Source organism: Apus apus, chromosome 1 (genome assembly GCF_020740795.1).
Source record: "Apus apus isolate bApuApu2 chromosome 1, bApuApu2.pri.cur, whole genome shotgun sequence".
Classification (NCBI taxonomy): domain Eukaryota; kingdom Metazoa; phylum Chordata; class Aves; order Apodiformes; family Apodidae; genus Apus; species Apus apus.
Window position 1 is genome coordinate 53767957 of NC_067282.1, and position 23939 is coordinate 53791895.

General features: G+C 41.2%; 1 protein-coding gene across 3 annotated transcripts in view; it reads left to right on the forward strand.

Annotated features, from left to right (window-relative positions):
• The window catches only part of CLYBL (citramalyl-CoA lyase), a 169004-nt gene that overhangs the window by 85581 nt on the left and 59484 nt on the right, over positions 1–23939 (forward strand). For all 3 annotated transcript variants that reach the window (XM_051616243.1, XM_051616262.1, XM_051616251.1), the window contains exon 2: positions 4529–4718. In XM_051616243.1, coding sequence (XP_051472203.1) covers positions 4529–4718 — 190 coding nt within the window. The remainder of the gene's footprint in view (positions 1–4528; positions 4719–23939) is intronic.

The following is a 23939-nucleotide window of genomic DNA, read 5'->3' on the forward strand; positions in this document are numbered from 1 at the left end:
TTCGTAGAAGTTTCCTCTGTCTTCAATGGATTATTTGTGTGTGGTTGTAAACTACTCCCTAGTAAATTTGACATAGGAAAGTGTTATATTTACTCTGGGTTTCTGGTGGGGTTTTTTTTGTACATATCAGAGAAATTATTTGTTGGATATTTTGCTGCATTAGCTGTGTTGTGTTCAATGGGGTCTTAGGTCTTGGGGCACTTCTGTCCCTCTGCCACATCACCACAGTTACCCAGGATTGTGGTTGGTATGCAGTTCTGTGCATACAGGTCAGAAACACACATTGTGGAAGTTATCCAGCTTTTTTTAATGGTTTTATTCAAGTGCCTAAGTACATTATTTGGAAACACACTGCCAAGACTGTGCCAAAGATTGTAGAAGGAGAGATACGGCCTCTTGAGCAATGGATATTTTTCCATGTGTTGGACAGATCACGGTGTAGATTTTCTCCTAGCAAATAAAAAGGGAACAGAAGTCTGGGTTAAAGTGCTGATCCTGAAAATAACTACTGGGGGTACTTTACTTTCTGAGCTATACATTGTTGGCTCCAATGAGACTGTGCAGGTGTGTGCAGTTAAGTATATGTGTGAGTATGAGCAACACTGGAATGTGAAAATGCAGTTTACAGCAGGGAAGTGTGTATAATTTGGGGCAATTTCACTGGTTGCAGTCACACTGTATGGCTGCCGTTGCAAAGTGCAATGTCTCTCAGTAATCAAAAAGGTTTTGTTTTCTCCTTCCTAAGGATAAACTATTTGCTCTTGGGTGAAAAGTTCTCAGAGGATCACAGGTAACTTTAATTTGCCAGCAACTTTTACATATTTGATGAAGACTTTAGTAGAGTGTTATGTTTGCTGAAGAAATTTAGTTTCCTTTCCGAGACCCAAGAGCATTCAGCGTGCTGCTAGATGCTATGAATGAAAATATGTTGCTGTAAAACAATTAAAGAGCATTACCCAATAGCCTAGTCCTTGTTTTAACTTACAGTGCTTAAAGGAAGAAACATTGTCTTAGCAAATTCACTTGGCTTATGTCCATGCGTTTAGTTTAAAGCATAGTCAAGCTTAGTTTAAAGCATTAAAATACTTACAGTCAGGAAACATATATAAGATTTTCTTCCTCATTATGGCACTGGGTTAACAATATAATTGAGATTGCAGTGCTGTGTGGGATTTTTTGTCCTAAAAAAGTAACTGCTGGGGATGTTTCTATTCTATCCAAATAACAGAAGGCAAGATAATCAGGATAGTGTTTCCTACCAGAGTAGCTAACTGCTCTTGTACACAGCACCCTGGGCCTTACCACTGTTTTAAAAAGCTCAGTAGGCAAATGGATTACTTAGTGAATCCACTTCTTTCTCTACATTTTATTTTATTGTAGAACATAAAATGTGGCTATGGAAGTAAAAGTCACAGTGAGAAAAGATTTTTTTTTTTTTAAGAATGTATGTCAAAATAAAAGCATATGAAAACATTTGCTACAGCCACACCTAAGCATACTTGTTGAAAATTCTTCTTTTACATGTACATTTCTAGACCTCTTTGTTTTGAAAGGAAAAGAATGCTGTGTTGGATCACTGACACCAGTTCCTCCTGTATTTTTTTTTCCTGGCCATACCTCTTGAAAAAAATATTGCTTCTTCAACTTGCTAAAATGTTCTGTAAGGCTAATAATTTGACACATTGCCAGAATATTTTTATATTAATCTGTGCCCTGAAACCTATGTTTTGGGCCCTTGTGGCTGCAACGTCGATTAGCTGAGGAGGAGAAACCAATAGGTAATGGGCAATAGTATTTCTAACATGAAGCCTGTGAGGTGATGGTGGTTTTTAATGGATTAAATCTACCACTGTTTTAGAGTCAGGTGGTCTGCTGGGGAAGCCACGCTTCTCCTCTGTCTAAACAAAAGTTCATAGACCTCAATGGTGACACCTGTCTACATCTGGTCTGCAGGTAACGATGGTTTTACCTACATGATACTACAGGCTGTTCTGTGTGGTATGCAGAACAGAGCTGCCTTGGTGGGGCTTGCAGCAAGTGAGAGGGAACCAGGCTGGTCAAACAGACCTTGGTTCAATGACATTGCAGAAGAAATCCTAGGAAACATGTGACAGGACATGCATCTCACCTCAGTGTGCTCTGAGATTATGGTGTTAGCCAAGTCTATCAGGTTTCTGTTGGGTTGGAGGGCTGGTGAGAGGCAGTGATTAAGAGTGCTTCAGAGGCTGCTTGGCTCTAGGCTGGAGTTAACTATTAATGGAGTGAGCTCTCTGACTCCTTTGTGCCTTTGAGAACTATGGGGTTGAAGCCATCACAAAAAAAGAATAGGAACTAATAACTTTTGTCCCCTCTTATATGTTAAGTGAAGGTCTGCAGACATCTTTACTGACCTCTGTGTCACGCTGAAGAAAGACCCTCCTCTTTCTATTTGAGATAAACCACTCTTCCACCTCCTCCTTGCTCTCCCAAAGTGTACTACAGCAAGAAAATGGGATTAAGTGGATTTAACTAGCAGCCACTTGAGTTGCCACAAGTTGTGTTACCATCCCCACTTCAACATGAAGCAGGGCACATGAAATGTTTTTTAGGAGAGGGGCAAAGAGGCTACTTAGGAGAGACTCAGTGGATCTCTGTTGCATGTCTCTAGGTGTTGTTCAAGACCCAAGCCTTGAAGCTGTTGCAGTTAGCAATTAAGAGGATCTATTAACAAGTGTAGCACTGGCACTTGTGATCAATAATGTGTCCTTGCTGTTTAACAGCAAAGGTGCCCCATTTCTTAGGCTGGATTAAGCATTGCAAAGAATAGACTGGCAGCAGATTTTTGTGGGCTTATAAAGTGGGTCTGTGCAGGACATGCAGAGACACAGAAGAGGAGATGGAGGAATAGTTGTCCTTTTCAATTTAGTTTACTGAGATAAAAACTGATAAAAGCTTTCTTCATATTATTAACCCAAGACTTATACTCAGCTTTTAGGGTGCCCACTATAGGGAAAGAGAGGGTTCTTCAGTCAGGTTAGCTTAGAAAGGCAAGTATCATTGTGGTCTGTCAGCGACACCCCACGTTAGCTCTGATTTAGATTGACTGAGCTCATTTCCAAGCATTTGAGGGTTAGTCACGTTCACTTTGAAGAAAGCCCACGTGCATGTGTAGCCATGGGTCATCCCAGTGTAGCAACTTGGGAAAAATTGTCAAGAGGGGCATAGGTCCCTGACATGATGCGATAATGACATGTTCGGCATGGTGCTAGAAAAGCTTTGCATTATTCCAAGTGCTGAATAATATAAATGATAATGCATCATGGTGTTATATGGTAAGATTATTCTGTGGCATAAGTGACTTGCGCTCTGAATATAAAGGCAAAATACATTATTTTGTCCTAATTTTTGATGTAGCAGAATAGGCCTGGGAGGTACAGCATGAAATGGGGAGGAACAGGAGCAGCGAAGGGTTTGGGTTTTTTTGAAGGCCATGAAATACAGTGGCACCCTCTGCAATTGATTTCTCTGTGCTTGTAATTATGGAGCAAAGCAAGCTCCCTACTGCACTTGAGGGCAGCCTTCCCCAGCAGCTTCCCCCAGCAGGCTCCCCCAGCAGCCCCACTGCCTGCAACTGCACCAACCCAGCTTGCACCTGCAGTGGGTTAGCTGGTCCCTAACCAGGAATACTGACATAGGGTGGAGACCACCACAAACCTGATGCCTACGGGCCATATGGATGCCACCCACACAAGCCATGTGGCACCACAGGCTCACACCTGCACTGAAAGGTGGAGCACAAAGCATGTATAAATTTTAAAAGGCACCATAGCCAACAACCTGCTGATGGTGCTGGTGGATTTGTGAGCTTTGTCAATGGAAGTCTGTGCTGTGGATCTGAAGGCTTCTGAGAGGGCACGTTGGGATAAGAGAGGTTCCACATTATGTGGGGTTTTTGTAACTGTTTTCCTTGTTTCCCCTTCCATCAATTTTGCTTATTTAAAATTTGCATGCAAATACGTTTGTTGGTATCATGCTGAGGTTGCAAAATCAACTTCACAGACCCATGTTTGTTTTAACCAATGCTCCTGTTTCATTGATAGCATGCCATCCAGCTCATGGAGCAAACGTGGCAAATAGCAGCCTCATCCCTAAAGCAGGCCTGATCCATCCCCAGCACAGCCTCCATCCTATGGAGAAGTCCTATGGGAGGGGAAAAACCAACCACCACCCTTCTGTGTTTTGTACTTGCCGTCATGCACAGAATGGGCAGTGTAATAAAGGCTGGATGGATCACCTCAGCCTGGGCAGGTCTTCAGTTCTGAGTCTTTATGTTTGCAACTTCTGTTGAACACAGTAGTTGTAGAGTTTTATACTGTAATTAACTGTACTGCTGATACCTCCCTGCCTTGCCTTTTCCTAAGGAAAATATATCTATAAATTACCCAAACCCAGACACTATTTAGGTAGGAATGTTTCTCTTTTAAAATATAGCCAAGTATTCTCTACAGCATTGATACCAAGAATCTAATTTCAACAATATCCTTTACAGGGTGGATTCTCCTCTGCCAGCTGGTGTTCCTAAGCTCAGTTATCGCTTTGCATCATCTCACAAGTATGTTCCCAGGCGAGCTGTACTGTATGTACCTGCAGATGATGAGAAGAAGATAAGAAAAATCCCGTCACTAAATGTAGATTGTGCCGTGCTGGACTGTGAAGATGGTGTGGCTCTGAACAGAAAGGTAATTAAAAATTATCTGTGTGATATAATCAGCGCTAAAGAGAGCTTGTGGAAAAACATTGGGTTTGCCTGGAGGAAGTGACAACCAGAGAGACGAAGATAAATCTTGAGATATACAAAGTAATGTAACAGTGATAGGCTTTGTGAAGGTGCTGGGAAAATCTGCTTATCCAGAACTGAAAGCAATCCTGTGTGAATAAGAGGGGAGGGAATTTTGAAGGAATACAGAGCTGGATGTAAGCTCTCATCATGTAGGAATAGGAGATACTGTTAATATTGCTGCATGTTGCTTAGGGAGGAGGAGGAAATGGTCTCTGAGAGAGAAGTAGGAAAGGAAGAGTTAGTTCAGAATCACCAGGTGGGTTTTGGGTTTTGTTTGTTTGTTTTGGTTGTGGGTTTTTTGTTTGTTTGTTTAAATGAAAGCACCTTTAGATTGTAAGCAAAACAGTGAGGGTTTGGGATTGAGCCTGGGGGTGTTCAGCAAGATTTAATTCCTGAGCCTTTTGGAAGAAATGCTATTAGGGGTGTTTTTGAAGGAAGGAGATGTTAGAACCTGAGTATACCAGGGTTTGAAGGGTGGTTTAGATTGAAGGAGCTGCAAGAAAGCAGGGATGGAGAGCAGTGTGGGAAAGAGGAGTAGATGTGTCAAGTACCACTGCCAAGTTCTTGTTTACATGGAATTGTGAAAGAAGAATGATCTAGCATGCATTCAGTTTTGCTTGCAAGCTAGTTTTTTTAATATGTGAAAACAACCACCAGCAATAAACCAACATTTTAAAATGTTTCACACTTTAGAATCATAGAATTATTTAGGTTGGAAAAGACTTTTAAGACCATCGAGTCCAACTGTAAACCTACAACTGCCAAGTCCACCAACTTAAACAATGTATATAAGAAGCTGGTATAAATGTTTCCTAGTGGAAGGTCTTTCTGAACAGGGAAGTAAGTTTGCCATCACATCATTTTCATGTTTGTTAGTTTTCCTATCCATGTTACAGTGCGTCCAACTACAGCTAACAATGTTTAGGGTTCAGTATGAAAGTGTTGTCCATGAAGTTAAGAAAACAGGCTTGAAAAGTTTCTTGTGTCATCTCAAAAATGTGGATGAAATTTTATTCTTTTCTGTTTCTTGGGAGTGATTGTATTCCAGAAGGATGGTCTTGGATAGTGCTCTCTTTAACCTTTAGCTCATTATTGCTATGTTGGAAAGAAAAAAAGTTTGCAGTTCTTAAAAGTGAAAACAGCATTTCTGAATGTTCGTGTGTGGTGCTGAAGACAGTTGGAAAACTTTTTGCAGTTGCTAAAATTCTGTGTGGAAGACCAAGATTGTATCTGCTGTCATAGTGAATTAGTACTGCTTAGGTCTCCTTGTGGGGTGCCTCTGCCCAGCTGTGGATTCCAGGACAAGAGAGAGATTGAGCAACTGGAAAGAGCTCGGGAAGGGCCACCAATGTGGTCCTGGTGCAGGAGGAGAGGCTGAGGAGCTGGATTTGTTCATCCTGGAGAAGAGACAGCTGAGTTGGGCCTTAATGGAGGCTTTGCTTCCTGAGAGTAGCTGGATAGATAGTAGGGGCAGGCTCTTCCCAGAGGAGCTCAGTGACAGGGCAAGAGCAATGACCACAGATTACATGAGGGGAGAAGCTGGCTGTAGTCTTTCCCATGGAGATGATCCAACACTGGAAGAGGTTGTCCAGAGCCATGGTGCATCCTCCCTCCATGGTGTTATTCAAGCCTTGGCTGGATGAAGCTAGTAGCAACCTGTAAGCAAAGTGTAATTCAAAGTAATTGGAAGATTCAATTTCATTTTTAGATCTGCCACCGATACTCAGGAAGACTTAGATTCTGTGCATGTGAAGCTGAAATTATTATTGCTCTTGGAACTTAATTAATTAATGTTTATGACATGTTTGGAGACTTTGAGTGAAAGGTATGTCAAGAACATGCACTGAAGTACAGTATTCAGTGGCCCATTGCAAATGGGTCATCTCAAACTGAAAAAAAAACCAACCCACCAGGAAACATAGCAACACTGAGCCTGTCCTTTAATCATTATTCTTAAAACAAATAGTACTGATTAATTTGAATATGTATTGCTGTGTTTCATGCCACTAAAAATTTTACTTATAGAAGTTTTAAACCACTGCAGATATGTAGGGTTTAGGGAAACTAAGGACCTGGTTGAAGGTTCACAGTGCCTTGGGGCAAACACCTATCTACAGAAGACCTTCACTTACATCAAGTCCAAGCTGCAAATTTCAACCACATCTTAACAAGTCTATTTGAACAAGGTGCTGTGTGCTTTGTGTTATGATTAAGTTAGATTTGGAGAGATCAATAATCTGGAATGTTGGCAGCTCCATTTTGTTGCTCATTTAGAGGGAAACAAGAAAGAAAGATGAGCTTCCTATAACTTAAGCTCTAACATCTGCAAAACTTCATCTGATTGCAGTAGTTGTTTTTGAAACTGGGGCTATAAATTAAAAATCTTTAACTATTTTCTATACAATATTTTATCTCAAATAAATTTTGGAAAATACCCTCCCGTGTGCTTTTCCCTCGTGATTATGTTTTGTAATGGCTCACAGAGAGCACAAGAAGAGGGATGCCATATCCATACCTCTACCCTAATCTGTACCATTTTGGTACAGGTACAATGGTACAGGTACCATTTTGGTGCCTGTATTTCTTACTTTCAAGAGCTACAGCACTGACCATGATTTCATGTATCTTCTGTTCACTTCTCTTTCTTTTCAATGTTTTTTTCCTATTTGATATTTTGACTTAATCAGAAAAAAAAAAAAAAGAAAAAAGTCTCAAAAAACCAACAAAACAAAACCTTGCAGCAAGAAGTTCACAAGGAGAAAATTTCTCATAGAATTTTTTCAGGGGAACCAGTGGAAAGAGATTGTTAAAAAGCAAAGTTGTAGTGTGCTGAATACTAAGCCTGCGAGTAAGTTGAGGGCTGATCCTGATGTGAGTAGGCACATGGGGCTTTTGCAACCCCTTTGGGGACTGTAGGAGGTCTTCAGAAATTCAGAAGGGAAGATGATAGAAAGATATCCCGGTGTTGCTGAAAATTTCAGCCTGCTTTTACAAAGTTAGCTTTGGTCTTGCTGAACATATCCTACTAATCATGCTGATCTCAAATCCTGGTTGGGGCTCCACATGATGTTTTTAGACATTCAAAGGCATAATGTTACATGGTTTGGCCTGTCAACTGCCTCTCCATGTGTCTGACTCTGCATGACACTGGGAATTTCTACAACAGAAATTCAGTTTTTGGTTGGGTCAAGAATTGAATACCACTAAAGCAAAATTATTTTCCTGGAGCTACTATTCACAGTTGAATATAGGAGCTCTTCCCCACTGATCTGGATGTAAAATTTCTCCAGTATTGCTATACATTTTAAAGAACTTACTCAGAATAGCTTGATGGGTGATATTTCTAAGTGAACAGTTCAAATGGAAATTCTAAAACTATGAAATTAGAAATAATACAGATTGCAGTGTTGATACATCGGTTTTGATAGTACAAAAATAGCCTATATTTGGTTTAGCTCTTCACAGGAGAAGGCCTAAATATTCTTTCTTTTTAATTGTAAAAAAGAGGAAGAAGATGACTCCATCAACATGCTTCACCATGCCATATAAGCCAGTAAGCTGAATTGCATGTCATGCTATTGAGAAGTCTCTACGTAGGAGCTGAGATACCTGCAGGTATCTCAAGAGCTCTCAGCCAAGCCGGCACTCCCTAGTGTAGCTTTCTCTGTAGAGCTGTATTATTTGCTGTGCTTCCATGCCCAGGTGAACCTACTGTCAGGGGAAAAGTTTCCTCCTCCTGCTGGAGAAAGGAAGATTTCTATGCCAGTGCTTTCATTTTCCAAGGGCAGAGTGGGCTGAGATTTTGTAGTTTGTTCCCATGGATCTTGTAAGGCTACTACCCTTACAAGAGAGTTTTCTAGAACAGCATTTTTTTCAACAGGATCCTGTCTACAGTGCTGCTGTTTTTCAGAGCATCCAGGAGATGTCAGCCACTAGGTCAACCTAGCAAGAGACCAGTTGCAGCTGATAGTCTAGTGTTTAGACTCTTTCTGAATCCTTGACAAGAGTTTCAGAGCATTTTGATGCTTCCAAACCAGTGCTATTAGTGGGTTTATCTTCCTTGAGGTGCTTAGGATGGTTTTGAATAACTGGGATATATGGTGTCTTATGCTGTAGCTCTCTTTAGTGTGCCATCAGGCCAGGCAGGGCACAGTTGCTTCTGCCAAAGATGACCTGTGAAAATTGTCTCAGGCAAATTTTGAAGGGGCTAGAATTCAACCTTTTCTTTCTGTGGAAAATGCCAGTGTTATAATTAAGAAGCAAAACAAAACCCCATGTTTTCCATCCTCACATTTTTTGTATCAGAGATGTAAAAGCAGCCCCTTGGCCTGTACATATGGGCTGGGAAATGTTTGGGTGCTCCCCTGACATGAAACACTTGAAAACAGGAAATGTTATTCTTGTTCCTCTGGAACTAAATAGATCTCATTCATCCAATAAAAGTTATTGATATTCATGGCTGCACTGTAATATTATGTATGACTGATTAGGGTTGAAGTTACTATGCTCTTTTAGCTCTTGATCATGATTGTATTGCTTCGTGTCTTCTAGAAATGAAGTTACTGTCTCCTCCAGCACTTGAGCAAAAGAAACTGGGGAAGAGGAGGCCTCAGCTCTGTCCTTTCCTCACATCCCTTCCTCAAGAGGGGAACAGTACTTCCCGAGCCTCTTCGGTACTCCCTGCTCCCCTCAGGAGCAAGGGGAGGTTTGGTTTGGATAAGAGGGTGGGTAGGGAAGGACCTGTCTTGCTTATCCACAGCATGGCCTCTTGGGGTCATGGCATAAGTTTGTTCCTACTTAGTATCTTGTAGCCATTTAAAAGATCGTTGCTGTGCTGTACCACTGAAGAAAAAAAAGTAAAAAATAAATATAAATATATATATATATTCAATTAATTATTTTGAAATGCCTATGTTTAAAAACAGGATTAAAGTCTGACCACTTTTCAAACTGTTTATTATGAATAACATGTACATAAGAGATGACTCTGGGTTCATTACAGTTAAGAGCAGATCATCCGCATACATGCTGATTTTATGGAGATGTCTTCCCATGAGAATGCCTCCTCCATCTCTTTAGTGATCTGATTCTGGGGTCAGAACAGCATGCCAGCAAACAGCATCCTTGCCTACCATTTTTCCCCTAATCTGAGGCCTTCTGACCTTTTTATTCCTTATCTCTGATGAGAAGAGGCTCTTGCATATAAAATAACACTTCAACTAAATTTGGGGGTTGAGAAAAATTCATAAGATGGGTCAGCACGGTGTACAAAACAATCCTAGGCTTTTCTTACTGAAATGCATTTCCTTATTGATCTTATTAAAGCCTTTCCCCGTATCAGTGGAAAAAAAGGTGCAGTTGCCTACCATAAATCTCTAGCAACTTCAAACAAAATCAACAGTTTTTCTCAATTATGTGATGATGATTTTTTTTTTTTTTTAAGAAAGCCAAGTTGGTTAGGATTTATCAATGCCGCAGGTATTTCTCTAGGCTCGTAGTGAGAATGTTAGCTAGTACTTCATAGGCACAGTTGCATGAAACATTGATAACTAGGTTATTTTGCCAGGTCTTTGCTTTATTTATAATAAATTAGTGCGGTACCTAATTGTATTCCTCCTACAGGGAGAAGACTTGCTGATAAAGTGTGTAGAGAATGATTAAATGTACACAGGCGCATAGTAGGGTGACTTCTCTTCAAAAGATGCACAAAATTAAAATGGGAATGCTGCTTTCCCCAGTGGCTTGCTATTATTAAAAGTCTCAGTAGCATGGGAAATTTCATCTGTAGGAATTGGGGAGTCCAGAAGTCTCTCTGGTTTATTGCAGGGAAGCTGAATTGTACAGTGAAACTCTGCAAGGCCTTTTTGATCCTTGAAGAGTTCTGATGAATATACATTTTTATGAAAGTTGTAAAGTGTTTTCATTTCCTTATTAATCCCACCATGGTCCTGGAAGAACTGCCACTCCTGAGTGGTAACTGTGACAATAAAAGTTTTTGTTCTTATTGTTTTACTCTACAAGCCAATCATCTTCCTAACATAACGATTTGAGGATTCACAAGGATGATTGCAATATTCAGCAATTTTCTTCTTAATGGGCTCAGTAATGCTTGTGTCTCTTCAAGCAGAGCCTTTGAATTGCCAGTTATTTCTTTTTCACTGATTCAGATGTATCCAATTAAGTTTGACTTGGACATGTTCTGATAAAACTATTACTAATGACAGAATGGTGTCTAGAAACTTAGGGTAAAACATCTTGGCTCAGTATTAACAGGGATTTCAGGCAGAAATACATTAATAGACCTGGGAAAATACTTTTAAAACATTCAGTTAATGTTTGTATGGACTTGGAATTCATAGCATGTAAACTCTTCCTGCACAGTCCAACTGTCTGCAGGCACATCAGCACACCTGGGTACTAAAGGTTAATGGGAGGACTAGAAGTCATGTATTGCTAAACATTTCTGGACCAGTTTCCAATGTTTCATGTTTTTGTACCAAGAAGGACCTGGCTGCACAGCCAGTAAACATCTAGCACTTAGTTTGAAGGCAGCCATTGAGTGTCAAGTGTGCTACAGAAAATCAAGCCAATACCAAAAGTCCAGCATACACATGTAGCTTAGAAACAATCTGTTGGATCAAATCTGGGCAGACTTCTGCTTCTATGCAGGGCCATGCATTAGATTGTGTTGACAGGGCTGCAGTGGGGTGATGAGCAAAATGTAAGGATACTGCCTGGACTGCAGTCAGGGGCTTCTCAGCACTCAAGGCCTGCTTTGCCTTTTTGTCAGCCTTGAGAAATTAGGGAAATATGTTTGTATGTCCAAGTTTTATTGCAATTAAATTTGAAACCTAGGCTCGAACCTAGAACTCCATCATGCTTGTAACCATTAGTCCCCCCTACTTATTCTTCCACATTGCAAGGGCCAAATTTTGAAAACAGGGAGGCAAGCCATGCATGACGAAATCCACAGAATCCATTAACAGGGACATGGATCAGAACGTGGAAGGACACACAGAATACATCAGTTGCCCTTTGTTAAGCTTTTCTTCTAGTTGTCTGTACAGTCAGAGTCAAGGTGGTGGTCTCACTAGACTTTTGGACTTCTTGAAATAAGATAGGTAGGTTAGGGGAGGTGGAAATGTATGATACTTTTCCCAGTGCATTGATGCCCTCAAAGCTGGACCTGTTACAGGATGGTGAGAAGTGGGGGGAATCTTAGAGGTACTCAGAAGATTATGGGCAAAATCTGTGCTTTGTTTTACCAAACTATTTAAATATTACCTGTTTACCTGGGGGTTAGTAGTGTTATTACGTAGCAAAACAAGGAAGTATGGCTGGATACTGGGTAAGAAAATTGATTTTGTCATGTCAGACTGTGCAACAACATAGATGTATATACGAAAGCTGCAGATAAGGGTGGAGATGTGTGTGGTCATAGTAAGGTTTGGGAACTTTAGCAGGTGCCAGCTGAAAGCATGATATTTAACCTTTGTACTTTGCTTCACCTGTTATTCTTCTGGAGAACAGAGATCCTAGCACTCAGTACCTATGTGGAAACCTCATCTTCTTCCACTGTATCCATTTAGCAGGATCCCACAGTATTCATGATGCTGCAGATACTGCAGTCCTTCAGATAACATTTCACACTGAAATAAGGATATTTGTATCTAAATGAGGATTAAGCCGTTCAGGAGTGTGAGCATCTTCCTCCTATACACCACTATATATGGTATTGAAGGCATGTGCGATGTGCTAGTTGCAGGATACACCATTCCCAAAATAAGTATAGAACCATCTAAAAACAGCTTTTTATTTCCACCATTTAGAGTGGACTAATTTGACTCTGGTCAACAGAAGACAAAACACACAAATGACGATTGCCTAAAGCCCTCGTTTTTACGTATTATGTGAATTACCTTCTTCTCTGAATTGTGAAGACTGTTATGTTAACAGTGCTTTATACACCAAAATAGTAGGCTCCAGTGGAACAGGCAGGTACCCAAAATAGCTACAAAAACACGCCTCTGGCTTACTGAACTTTTTCTAGTTACTGTAGTAAAAGCCATAATAAGAGCAGACAGATCATTAGCAAGTGCATTTGCTTACTCACATCTAAACCTGCCTGTCTCTGCTGGCTACACAGTATGCAGCAGGGGCACAAAAGGTCTTAATGTGTCCCCAGGTCGCATATTGCCATGCCCAGTGTTTGGGCTTCCAACCAGTATATTCGTTTGCAAAGAAGCAAAAATGGTGCCACATTTCTTTTCTTCGTTTTGGGTAAGTCAAAGCACCTACTTGCACTTGAAAGTTGCTGTTTTGGCAGTGCTTTTTAATGTATGTATGGAGCATGCACAGTTGTTAGCACATCTAGGTGCATTGGATAAAGTATATTATATATCTGTCCCCAAAGACAAATGCACACACCTGCAAATCCAGCATACTACGGTGTTGAATGTCATTGGAAGCTGCTCTGCTGAGGTTGCCCATCTTTCCTTTTGGCTACGAATATCACAAGGGAGATGATGATCTGTCTTCTTGTTTATCAATAAGGAAAGCAAAAAGCTGATTGTGGAGCCTGAGCAGCAGTCCGCATATTTTCTGAAAGAATAAATAAAATTCTAGTGGTCTTTGAGTTTGACTACAGTTTCTACCTTTAAAGGAGCTTGGTTGCTCTGAGATTTTTGTTTCAGCTCCTGAATGGCTGCATAACCTAGTGCAGTCTACTGTGTATCATTGTAATAGCTCTTTTTGCTGTTCTTCCACTGCAGAGCATGAGGGCTACTCTCTCCAGAACAATGTACTTGACAGTTATTACCTCTTTTAAGGCTGGAAGAGAAGAATTGTAAATATTTTTCTTCATTTCTGATCACTGAGCTCCAGAAGACTATAAATCCTTGTGTTGTTCTTCATTTGGGAGCAAATGATTGTAAAGATTCTGGCTGTTCATTTTACGATGATTATAAACCATGGCTTGCTCATTCTTTCCTCCTTACTTGTTACACTATTTTACTAGATTGCCTCAAAATAGCTTTTTCTATGCCAGGCTTAAGATAACTTCATCTTCCAAGGTTTCACAGTGAAATTGTGCTTAAAAAGGGGCTATGTTGAACAAATTGTTATTTCCTTCCAGCTTAGTCAGGTTATTTGGTTACATTTTAAAATTTTATTCCACACAGACCAAATCTTCCACTTGTTAACCAATTATTTTTAAGTAGAATAATTATAGATCATAATTTAGTTTGCATTTTCTTGAGGAAAAGTGCAAATTAATACATGTAAACATGGGTGAGTCTATTTAAATAAACTGTCCACAAAATCCTTACAATATGTAAACAACATTTGTTATGCCTTGGAGATAGCATATGATTGGACTCATGAGACCCTGTTTATCCTACTGAACAGTTTCTTTTATAACTTCAAAGGGAATTTTATATATTTATGGCAATAGCAGGGTGTTAAGTGTAGCTAGGCAGAAATTATACCTCAGCTATTTAGTTAATGCCAATAGGGATTAAATTAGATTTTATAGCTGTTAGTAGAAGTCTGTTTTGTAGCTAACAAGTGGGATTTTTAAATCCTAGAAAGCATAATCCTATTATAAAACTGGCAGCTGAATTAACATTATCTAGGAAGCAAGTCTTCACGGATTAACATTTTTTTGACATTAACAAAGAAAAACTAATGCTACAGGGATATTAGATGCTTTTCCCAAAAGTAGGAAAAAAAAGGAAAGTGAATATAGGACAAGATAAATGGCACAAATACTGCAGGAAGGAAAAATGGAGTGAAATATGCATGAGAAATTAAATCTGGGAGTGGCTGTGTTCTGCTTCAAATACAAAAGAAACACACTGGGTAGAAAGAGGCTCCACAGTTGTTAATTCATATCTTAGCCCACACCTTGTTTTATACATGCCTTGTGACCAAATCACAGTTAAACATCATGAGCATGGGATAGCCAAAAAGGCCTTCTCCTGTCCTGTGGGCTGAGGTCCTTGCATTACAGCTCGATGCTATAGAAGCCAAAGACTGGCAGCACTGCATAAGAAACATTCATCCCTTTACTGAACAGGCCTGTAAAGCTGTTCCACAAAGATCCTGAGGAAGTTCTTCTTACATACCTTGAAGGACAATTATGGGACAACTGCTGTGGGCAATGGTACAGGAGATGTGTGGGTCACTGAACTTGCTTTTCTTGCAATATCTTGTTCTAGGCATTAATAGACCAAATAGCTATAAGGGTATATGCTATGTCATATTTATATTAGAAAATCTTTTTCCCTATCACAGTTGAAGAGCAAACCATTTATTCCTTAAAATTGTGAAGTATACATCTCCTGTAGATAATTTTAAAATTTCTAATCTAAGCCCTCATTCACAGCTGCAGTGTTGAAATAATGAAGGAGGGAGTGATGTAGTTTCTGAGCAGAGCACCTCTCACCTTCCAGATGACCCTGCGCCTGCTATGACCAGCTGCTGGTTGACTGTGGAAGAGCTCACTGAATGAGAGGGAGGGATGAGGGATGCTTGACTCTGCCACTTGATGCATCTGAGTATGTGTTTTTCTAGAGGAGATGCTTTGCAGAAGCTTGTTCAGGGCCATGGAAAGCATGTGGAAAACAGCAGCAGCAGCACCTGAGCATTGCCAGTCAGGGCACCTGGTCTCAGAATTTGGTTTCATGTTGTCAAATTTGCTTATCATGGATGACATATCATGGAAGTACTGAGAAGAAAAATAAATGCCCAGAAATATGATGTTGGGTTGTGTGTTCCTGTGCTTGAGGCTGCTTATAAGTAGCCCTGCATGGACATGCTCAGTTTTGTAGCTGGGAGGAATTCACACACTGAGCAAGCTCTGAGTAGTGCTTGATGTGACAACAGAAACCAGCAGAAAGAGCAACTGGCCCTCAGCCTGCGAGGGTAGTCCCAATCCCTGGTCAGCAGACATCACCTCTTCCTACGTCCATCTCTTCATAGAGGTGTATTTGGTGCTACACAGCAACGTGCTGGGTGGTGCATGCCCTCCCTGGGGATAATGTTTCCTGTAGGAAGAGCAACAACACTTTGCCATAAGCACCATCAGTGGATCAAAAGCGTCTCATAGACCTCCCCTTTCTTTGGTCATTGAAGCTCTGAGCTTTATCTGTGCTGTTAAGGGAGAGCAGATGCACAAGGCTCACCTTGTCAGGCTACATGGTCTTGACAGGCAGCCTCCTGCCATCCTGACTGGGGTAGGGGGAAAAAAAAAAAAAAAAAAAAAAAAAAGCATATTGTGCATATTTAACATGTACCTCCGAGCACTGGAAACCAGGTAGTGGCAGAGAGGACCTCTGTGTTGCACACTGCAGCTGGAACTGGAGATAAGTATGCTCCTTTCTGGGGTGGTCCAGGAGCTGGTAAGTGAAGGACAGGATATGAGGAAGTACTAGTGAAGGAAACAAGGCCCTGCTGAGGGACATTGTCACAAAGCAGCAGCTTCTCAGCTCAGAGAGATCTTGCCTGGGATTTCACACAGGGCTGGCTGCCTATAGGCCCTTTTGTGACTCTCACTGTTCAAGAAACAAGGACTTGTGCTACCTTTTAAATAGATGAGTTGCACGCAGGAAGCTCCTGACTTGTCAGCTGCTGACTTTTTCACACCCAGAACTCTGCAAGTGCTTAGTAGAATCATAAAATCATAGAATGCCAGGTTGGAAGGGTCCTCAAAGATCATCTAGTCCAACCTTTCTAGGTAGAAGCACAGTTTAGATGAGATGGCCCATCCTGAACTTTTGTTCCTTAGTATGTGTCATAGATCTGCTGTGGCAAGCCTGATTCCTTGACTGAAGCAGAGCATTTACTGGATTGTGTCTTCTTTTGTTCTACTGGTAAATGTACCTAGCAGGGGAAACTGGGACCTCCATTTGGGATCGTTTGCTGGAGGGTTTTCTGGAATAACAGAAGTATTGAACTGGAGGAGCAACTGTCATCTAGTTCAGGCCTCTGAAGCAAGGTTAAGCCTTTCCAAGGCATTCTCAATGGATATTTCTGTAACCAGCTGTAAACAATGTCCACAGATGTCTCTGGTCCCTCTAATGTCTACTCAGGCTTTTCTAATAATTAAACTTCAATGATATGTTCAGCAAATGAGACAGATTTTGTTGTCCATTACCACTTACAGAAAGAAAATCAAAAGCCTGTAACCCTCTCCTATAAAACAGTCTTTGTGTGTTGAATTCTTATCAATGTCTTCTAAAGATTTTCTTTTTAGTGTAACTCACTGCATGTCCTTCAGCTTTTTCTAACAGGAGGTGCCTGAACATCTTATCAGTCTTATTGTAAGCTTGTGGATTCTCCCCAATCTTTATTCATTTCTGGTCCCCAAAACTGGATATTTCAACTGAGCTCTTCTAAATGCAGCATAAACCAGTGCAATTACTTCCTATTTCATGATATATTATATTCCTCCTAATATATTTTCAGACTTGGCTTATTATTTTTTGTATTACACTGCTTTGGTGGCACTTGTTCACTGTAACCTAATACTCTTAATGCATTTTCAGCTTTGTTTATGCCTTTATGTCTCTATCTCATATGTGGTATTGTTATTCCTTTTCAATTTATTTTTTTCTCTATCCAGTCTGAGGATGTCTTTGCATTTCCCTCCAAATCATAAATCTCTGAAGGTACTGGAATCTAACCTCTCTTGCACTACCCAAGTTGTTATTGAAAATATTGAAATTATGCCTCTTTCATCCTCCTTCAAGTTTCTTATGGTTCCTCTGGGCTGAAACCCTTACTGGTCATGTCACTCTAGTTTGGTGTCACTGGAAAATTTCCTCAGGGCTCATTCTGCCATTACTGAGGTTCACACTGAAGATGGTAGATAAAATTGGCCACAGTATCAAAGCCGGGGGTTCTCCATTTGTCACCAGCTGCCAACTAGTCATGGAGCAATGGTTTATTGTACTTCAGTCTCATCTGTCCAGCCAGGTTTCAAACCATCTAATATTCCATTCTTCTAGCCCATATTTTCTCATCTTCCAGATGAAAATGCCATGTCCTCTAAAGTCAGGGTGTATTACATCTGCTGATCTCTCTTTGTCCACAGAGCCACTCATTTTGTCATAAAAGGCCATCAGATTGGTCAGGCAGAGATGTCCTCCTCCTATCTCCAGCCCACACAGTCTTATCCATTTTCTGCCCTCATTTCGTTGTATGTGGTTATCATGATATCATGATTGCAACCTGGTTTGTCCTCTTCTTTACCCAGCTAGAATCAGGAGACTTAATGAACAAGAGACTTTATTCTTACTTCGTTGCATAGCTTCACAGTGTCAGGTATTTTGAAATGTCCTTAGCACTGGAGCATTGTTATACTTTCTGATCCCTAAAATTTTAGTTGCCTTGAGTTAACTTTAGACACCTGCATCCAAGAATGTGATTCCCAGCCACACTGCTAATCCCTGCATGTGCTCCTGCTTGAAAGTTTGCTTTTGTGCATACTCAGAAATGCTTCTGTCCTCTTCTGGCAGCTTGTTGTCCCTTTCACGCCAAGATTGTCAGAAAGATATGTTCTGTCTAAAGTCCTTGAGCAGATGGGATCAAAACTTGCCTAGCAAACTCTGACAGGAGACACATGCAAAGCACAGAAACTGTGGTCTTTTTATCTAAAAATGGCTAGGATAGGAAAGAAGAAATACTCGTAGAATCATAGAACTATTCAGGTTGGAAAAGACCCTTGGGATCACCAAGTCCAGCCATCATCCCTACTCTACAAAGGTCTCCTCTAAACCATATCCACAAACACCACATCCAAATGACCCTTAAAGACATCCAGGGATGGTGACTCCACCACCTCCCTGGGCAGCCTATTCCAGTGTCTAACCACTCTTTCTGTTAAAAAAATTTTCCTAATGTCCAGTCTAAACCTACCCTGTTGCAGCTTGAAGCCTTTGCAGCAAAGGTGGTCAATCACCTCCAGGGCTCTGCTGGCACAGGTGCATCCATCAGGTCCAGGAAAGAGATCCATTGCCTCCACTTAGCTTTTGAGAGTCTCCTTGTGGGGTGCCTCTGCCCAGCTGTGGATTCCAGGACAAGAGAGAGATTGAGCAACTGGAAAGAGCTCGGGAAGGGCCACCGAGGTGGTCCTGGTGCAGGAGGAGAGGCTGAGGAGCTGGGTTTGTTCATCCTGGAGAAGAGACAGCTGAGTTGGGCCTTAATGGAGGCTTTGCTTCCTGAGAGGAGCTGGATAGATAGCAGGGGCAGGCTCTTCCCAGAGGAGTTCAGTGACAGGGCAAGACCAATGACCACAGATTACATGAGGGGAGAAGCTGGCTGTAGTCTTTCCCATGGAGATGATCAAACACTGGAAGAGGTTGTCCAGAGCCATGGTGCATCCTCCCTCCATGGTGTTATTCAAGCCTTGGCTGGATGAAGCTGTGAGCAGCCTGGTGTAGACAAATAGTCCTGCTTTAAGTAGATGGATGGAAAAGGTGGTCTCTTGAGGTCCCTTCCAACCTGAATTAGATTGTGTGATTGCATGATTTTTGTAGTGGTTAGAAAACTTGTCCAGGAAGCAGGGAAGAGAGGTCTATTTGTCCTTAGCTGGACTGATGACAGCACCCTGCTTGCTATATAAAACTCTGATCTGTATGCAAGGACTTCTGTGGAAGAGTTGTCCTCCAGATTGCTTTAACTGGGCCAGAGAGTGAATCTGGGCCTGAAGCTGACTTTCAAGCTCAGTGATTAGGGCATGAACCTAAGAGAAGAGAGACCTGGATTTCTATCTGTGCTCAAGGGAGAGCTTATACATTTTAGCCTATGGCTTTTTTTTTTCTTTTTCTTTTTTTCAAACATCATCATGCGATGCACGTGTCCCTGTGTGGTTCTAGTCCTATTTTACTAATCTAATCAAGAAATCAGATCCTCAACAGGCATGAAACTGGTACCATCGAAGGTACCACTATTCTACCAGGAAAACTTTCATTTATGCTTTTTCTTTAACTGCCTGCCAACTCCATGAGCAGCTGTTTCTGTTTAGAAACCTCGAAACAATTCATACAGTTTTTACTGCTTTTCTAGTTGTAAGTGAAAAATTATGTATTTTTCTTACGACTGCTGACAGCTATTTTTTTCCTCCCTCTGTAGTCTTCCTTAATCTGTTTTAGTTTGATAAAAAACAATTCAAGCCAGTTCCTCCTTCTCTTGGAAGTGCCTGGACAGATGCTGCAAGAGTTAGGATGAGAAAAAGACAATGTCTTAGAGGTTGTTGAATCCAGCAGCCTGTTAGAGCAGGTGTGGCCAATAGGCATGTGTGTCCATATAGTTACATATATACGTGTGTGTGTATAGTGTATGTGTGTGTGTGTATATGTATATACTTTATATATACTTTCTGACTGCATTAAATAGACAGAGTGACTGGTCACTTGCTTCAGCACAGTCAGAAAGTAGTGACTTTACCACGTAAACACAGCATTCACACAAACATGGACTGCATGATGGCCAAATCCTGTTCCCAGTCCTGCATTTTTCCCTCTATATAGTAGTAAGCATATACACATTGTGTCTGTATAATATGTATCTTAACACACAATACAGACCAGCAGTATCTGGCCTTAAACACTCAGTACATCCTATAGCTGGCCCCACATTCACCGATCTCTTCAGTTTGTTTCCCCTGGACCTCTGAAGCATGGAAGTTCATGGCCCCACTGCAGTTGCTGTTAGTCAGATTTCTTTTCATTAAAAGACACACACACAGAATCTGGAGCTCTCCCTTAGCTGGCCCCAAATCCCATTAACAATTCAACTTATCTTACCATTAGCCTGAGAATTACCACTTCATATTGCCAATAGCTATATATATTGTTAGTAAATGAAAGGTGAGGTTTCTCAAAGTCAGAGATTAATGGTAAGAAACTTGCTGTCACTGTTCTTTTCAGCAGGAGCTAAAACAGGTGTTAAACTGTTATTTCAAACCCTTTTATCTACAGGTGTAGCTATGAAATGAGCAGCTGTAATTGTGGCATGCTTGAGCATCCTCTATAATTAAGAACAAAACTTCACAGAACTGACGTATGTTTTATTTGTGATTAAAAATGCAAAGCTCTGTATCTCTTAGCTGTGCTGACCCACATGTGAGGGTCTGTACGCGCAGCGTGTTTCACCCACCCTTTTGTAGAAGGTGGAGGAGGAGCAGCTCAACTGGGTTAAGCACAGTAGATGGTATAGAGAGGAGCTTCTGGCTACCCTGCTGCTCTTGCTGTTGATTAGCTGTTTTCAGTAATTATGCATTTCCATCAGGGGTGCAATGGTTATCACCTCTGGTAATGAGATTACTCCCATTTCATACAAGTGTAATGTTCTACTGGTTCCCTTTTGGCACTTTACACGTTTCCTTGACTCTCACTCTCAAGGCTTACGGAGCTTGCTCACCATATTCTCTCCTCTGGACTCACCGAACCATGCAAGCAGGTTCCCCAGCATTTGTCAGCCTCGTGGTAGCAACCTATAAGCATGCCAAGGTAGACTCACAGCACGCACAGCAAAGAGTTTGCTTTACACTAACTGCAGTGAACTAGTTCAATTCTTTTTTGTGGCCTTTTTTTTTTTTTTTCCCAAGAGGCTGCAGTGAACTGTCACACAATAGGAATGATGTGTTTTTCATTTATGTCAGGCATCTCTGTCATCCATGACACAGCATCCCAAACCCCCCAAAACATTGTTCTGCATCCCATTCGCCGCTGAATGAAAACCAGCTAAGGCACATCCTTTTTATTGAAGGAAAAAAATCAGTAAAAGGAAAAGTGGCTTCAACTTGGCTCAAACCAGGACAGCAATATTGAAAAACTTGCCAACTTTGCTGGGACTCCCTAAATGCAGGGTACTTTTTCCCCAAAGCACTGTTCAAAATCATCATTGCCAATTATAGAACAAGCTAGAGAAGTGGATGCTGGTGTTGCATCTGAATTAGACAAGTAAATTGGCTGTTCTTCTGGTGCTGACTAATTACCCTGGAAATTCCTTAAACAGGAAGAAAGAGAGCTACCCCAGTAAAGGCCAAAGAAATCATTGAAGAAGATACCAAATGCATGCTACTGGAGCTTAACAAAGAGGAAAGAGTATGCAGTGAAACATTATGCTGCACGGAGCTACAGATTCCAGGCATTCCTTTTGATGGAGCCTCTGAAGGAAGGATAGAGGCTGTGTACCCCTTTTGAGACAGCTTCACAGGTCACAGATCTGGCCTAAACAAAAGTATTTTTTTCCAAACTACTCCTTTCATTTTCCTCCTCCTCATGTCAGGACTCCAGCAGAGTTTTGTAAGCAGTCCAAGGGCCGTTCTGGCAGCATCTACCTCCCTGCCTCTGGGGACCAATTCCAGGTCATAGATCAGAGGGAAGGTGCACTTCATAGAGTGCCTTGGCGCTAGCACACCTCCTTTCATAGTTCTTTTTTTGCCTTCTAGAGTGTGGCATGAAAAGGGCAACACCGTAGGCTACCAATCAACCACCTCCTTGAAATAAACCCCATCATCACAGTGTCTTTCATGTAGACATCCCAGTGAGTAAGCTGCATGGTGCAAAGAAGGGCATCTGGTTTTCACCCTGTTCTGGAAATCGAGTGAGTACAGAAATGTGGTTTTTTGCCAAGAAATATAAATGCAAGCGCTTGAGCAGCAGCCTTGGAGCACGGAGACATCCTTGACTCTCCATGTGGTTCCAGGAGCCATGTGACAAGTTCCTTTAATGCTTTTTCCCATTAAAATTGATCCAAGATCCTAAAAGATAATCTACGAAATTACCCTTACGTGTGAAGCTGCCAGATTTCCAAAGGGAAAGACTCTGGTCAGGAGACGAGAAAACAGTGTTGCCTCTGCAGAAAACCACTCGTATCATTTAAGAAAAAAGGTCTTCATCCTGCAGGTGCTGTTAAAACCAAGAGCTTCTGAGCACAAATCGAATTTAGGGGGAAAGAGATTAAAGGTGCCTTCTTTAGGAACAGGGCCCAAGCCTCCCACACCAAGAGCAGGCACAAAGGAGCTGTCAGAGGAAGCCTGGCACTTGAGGGAATGGTCTCCTCCCTTTCTGCTTTTCCATATATCCTTCTTTGCCCACGGCCCTTGTTTTCAACATGCTAAATTGAGACAGGGTGGTGCTCAATCCAGTTGCTTTCTTTGGGCTTTAGAGAGTCAGGCTTTTGGAGGCCGGGCACCAGCTGTGAAGTTAAATTGATAAGATCTACATTTCCACAGAATAAGACATATAATTCACCCTTGAAAAGTCAGAAGCCTTATTTCTGAGAAACTGCTACTTAAGAGAAGATTTGACTATATTCTTTAATTCCGTCTAATCTACCCAGTCTAATTATATGCTCACTCTGGTTTAGAAGAACAGTTTTATATAAAATCATACAAAACTTGGGATCTTTTTCAGCATTGCATGAGGTCACTAAGCTTGGGTCATGTAAGTGCTGTGAAGGCAACACTGTGCAGCTTTCACCGAAAGGGTTTGATAAGGGACTTAGGCTGTTGCAGAGGGGAAGGCACTAGAAAAATCTCTCTGTTGAGATTGTTACTTCATGTAAAGCTGTAGCTGCAATAATAAGGAAAAAGTCACATCTAATTTCCTGGAAAAGTGGGAAGTGGAGAGAATATATTTTAATAGCAGTCGTATTATTAACTCTTTGAGATTCCAGTATATTTCAGTGATCTCTAAACACAGCTGTACAGTATAAGTGCCAGTGCTGGCACAAGCAGCCTCTGAGAAAGTTCCCCATTGTGCCAAGACTGTGACATTGCGTTCTGCTGGAGATCTCTTTGGCTCTGTTTCATGCGTACCTAGCAGATTTAGCAGATTGTGAAAATGAATGTTTTCCATTCTCATGGCTGATTTTTGCATGCATCTGTTCACTCATCTAAACCTTAGTTACATGCTGCTATGAGAATGAAAGGCTATAATTTTTTTCCTTGGAAATTGGGATTGTTTCATGCACCACAATTTCTGCTTAAAGATCCTGCACAGAAATTGTGAAACACTTGTCTTCCTAATGTCTCAGAAAAAATCGTAGCTACAGGGATATACTTTTCTCTCCTTCTGCATGCGTATCTGGGCTTCACGTTATAGGAATTATG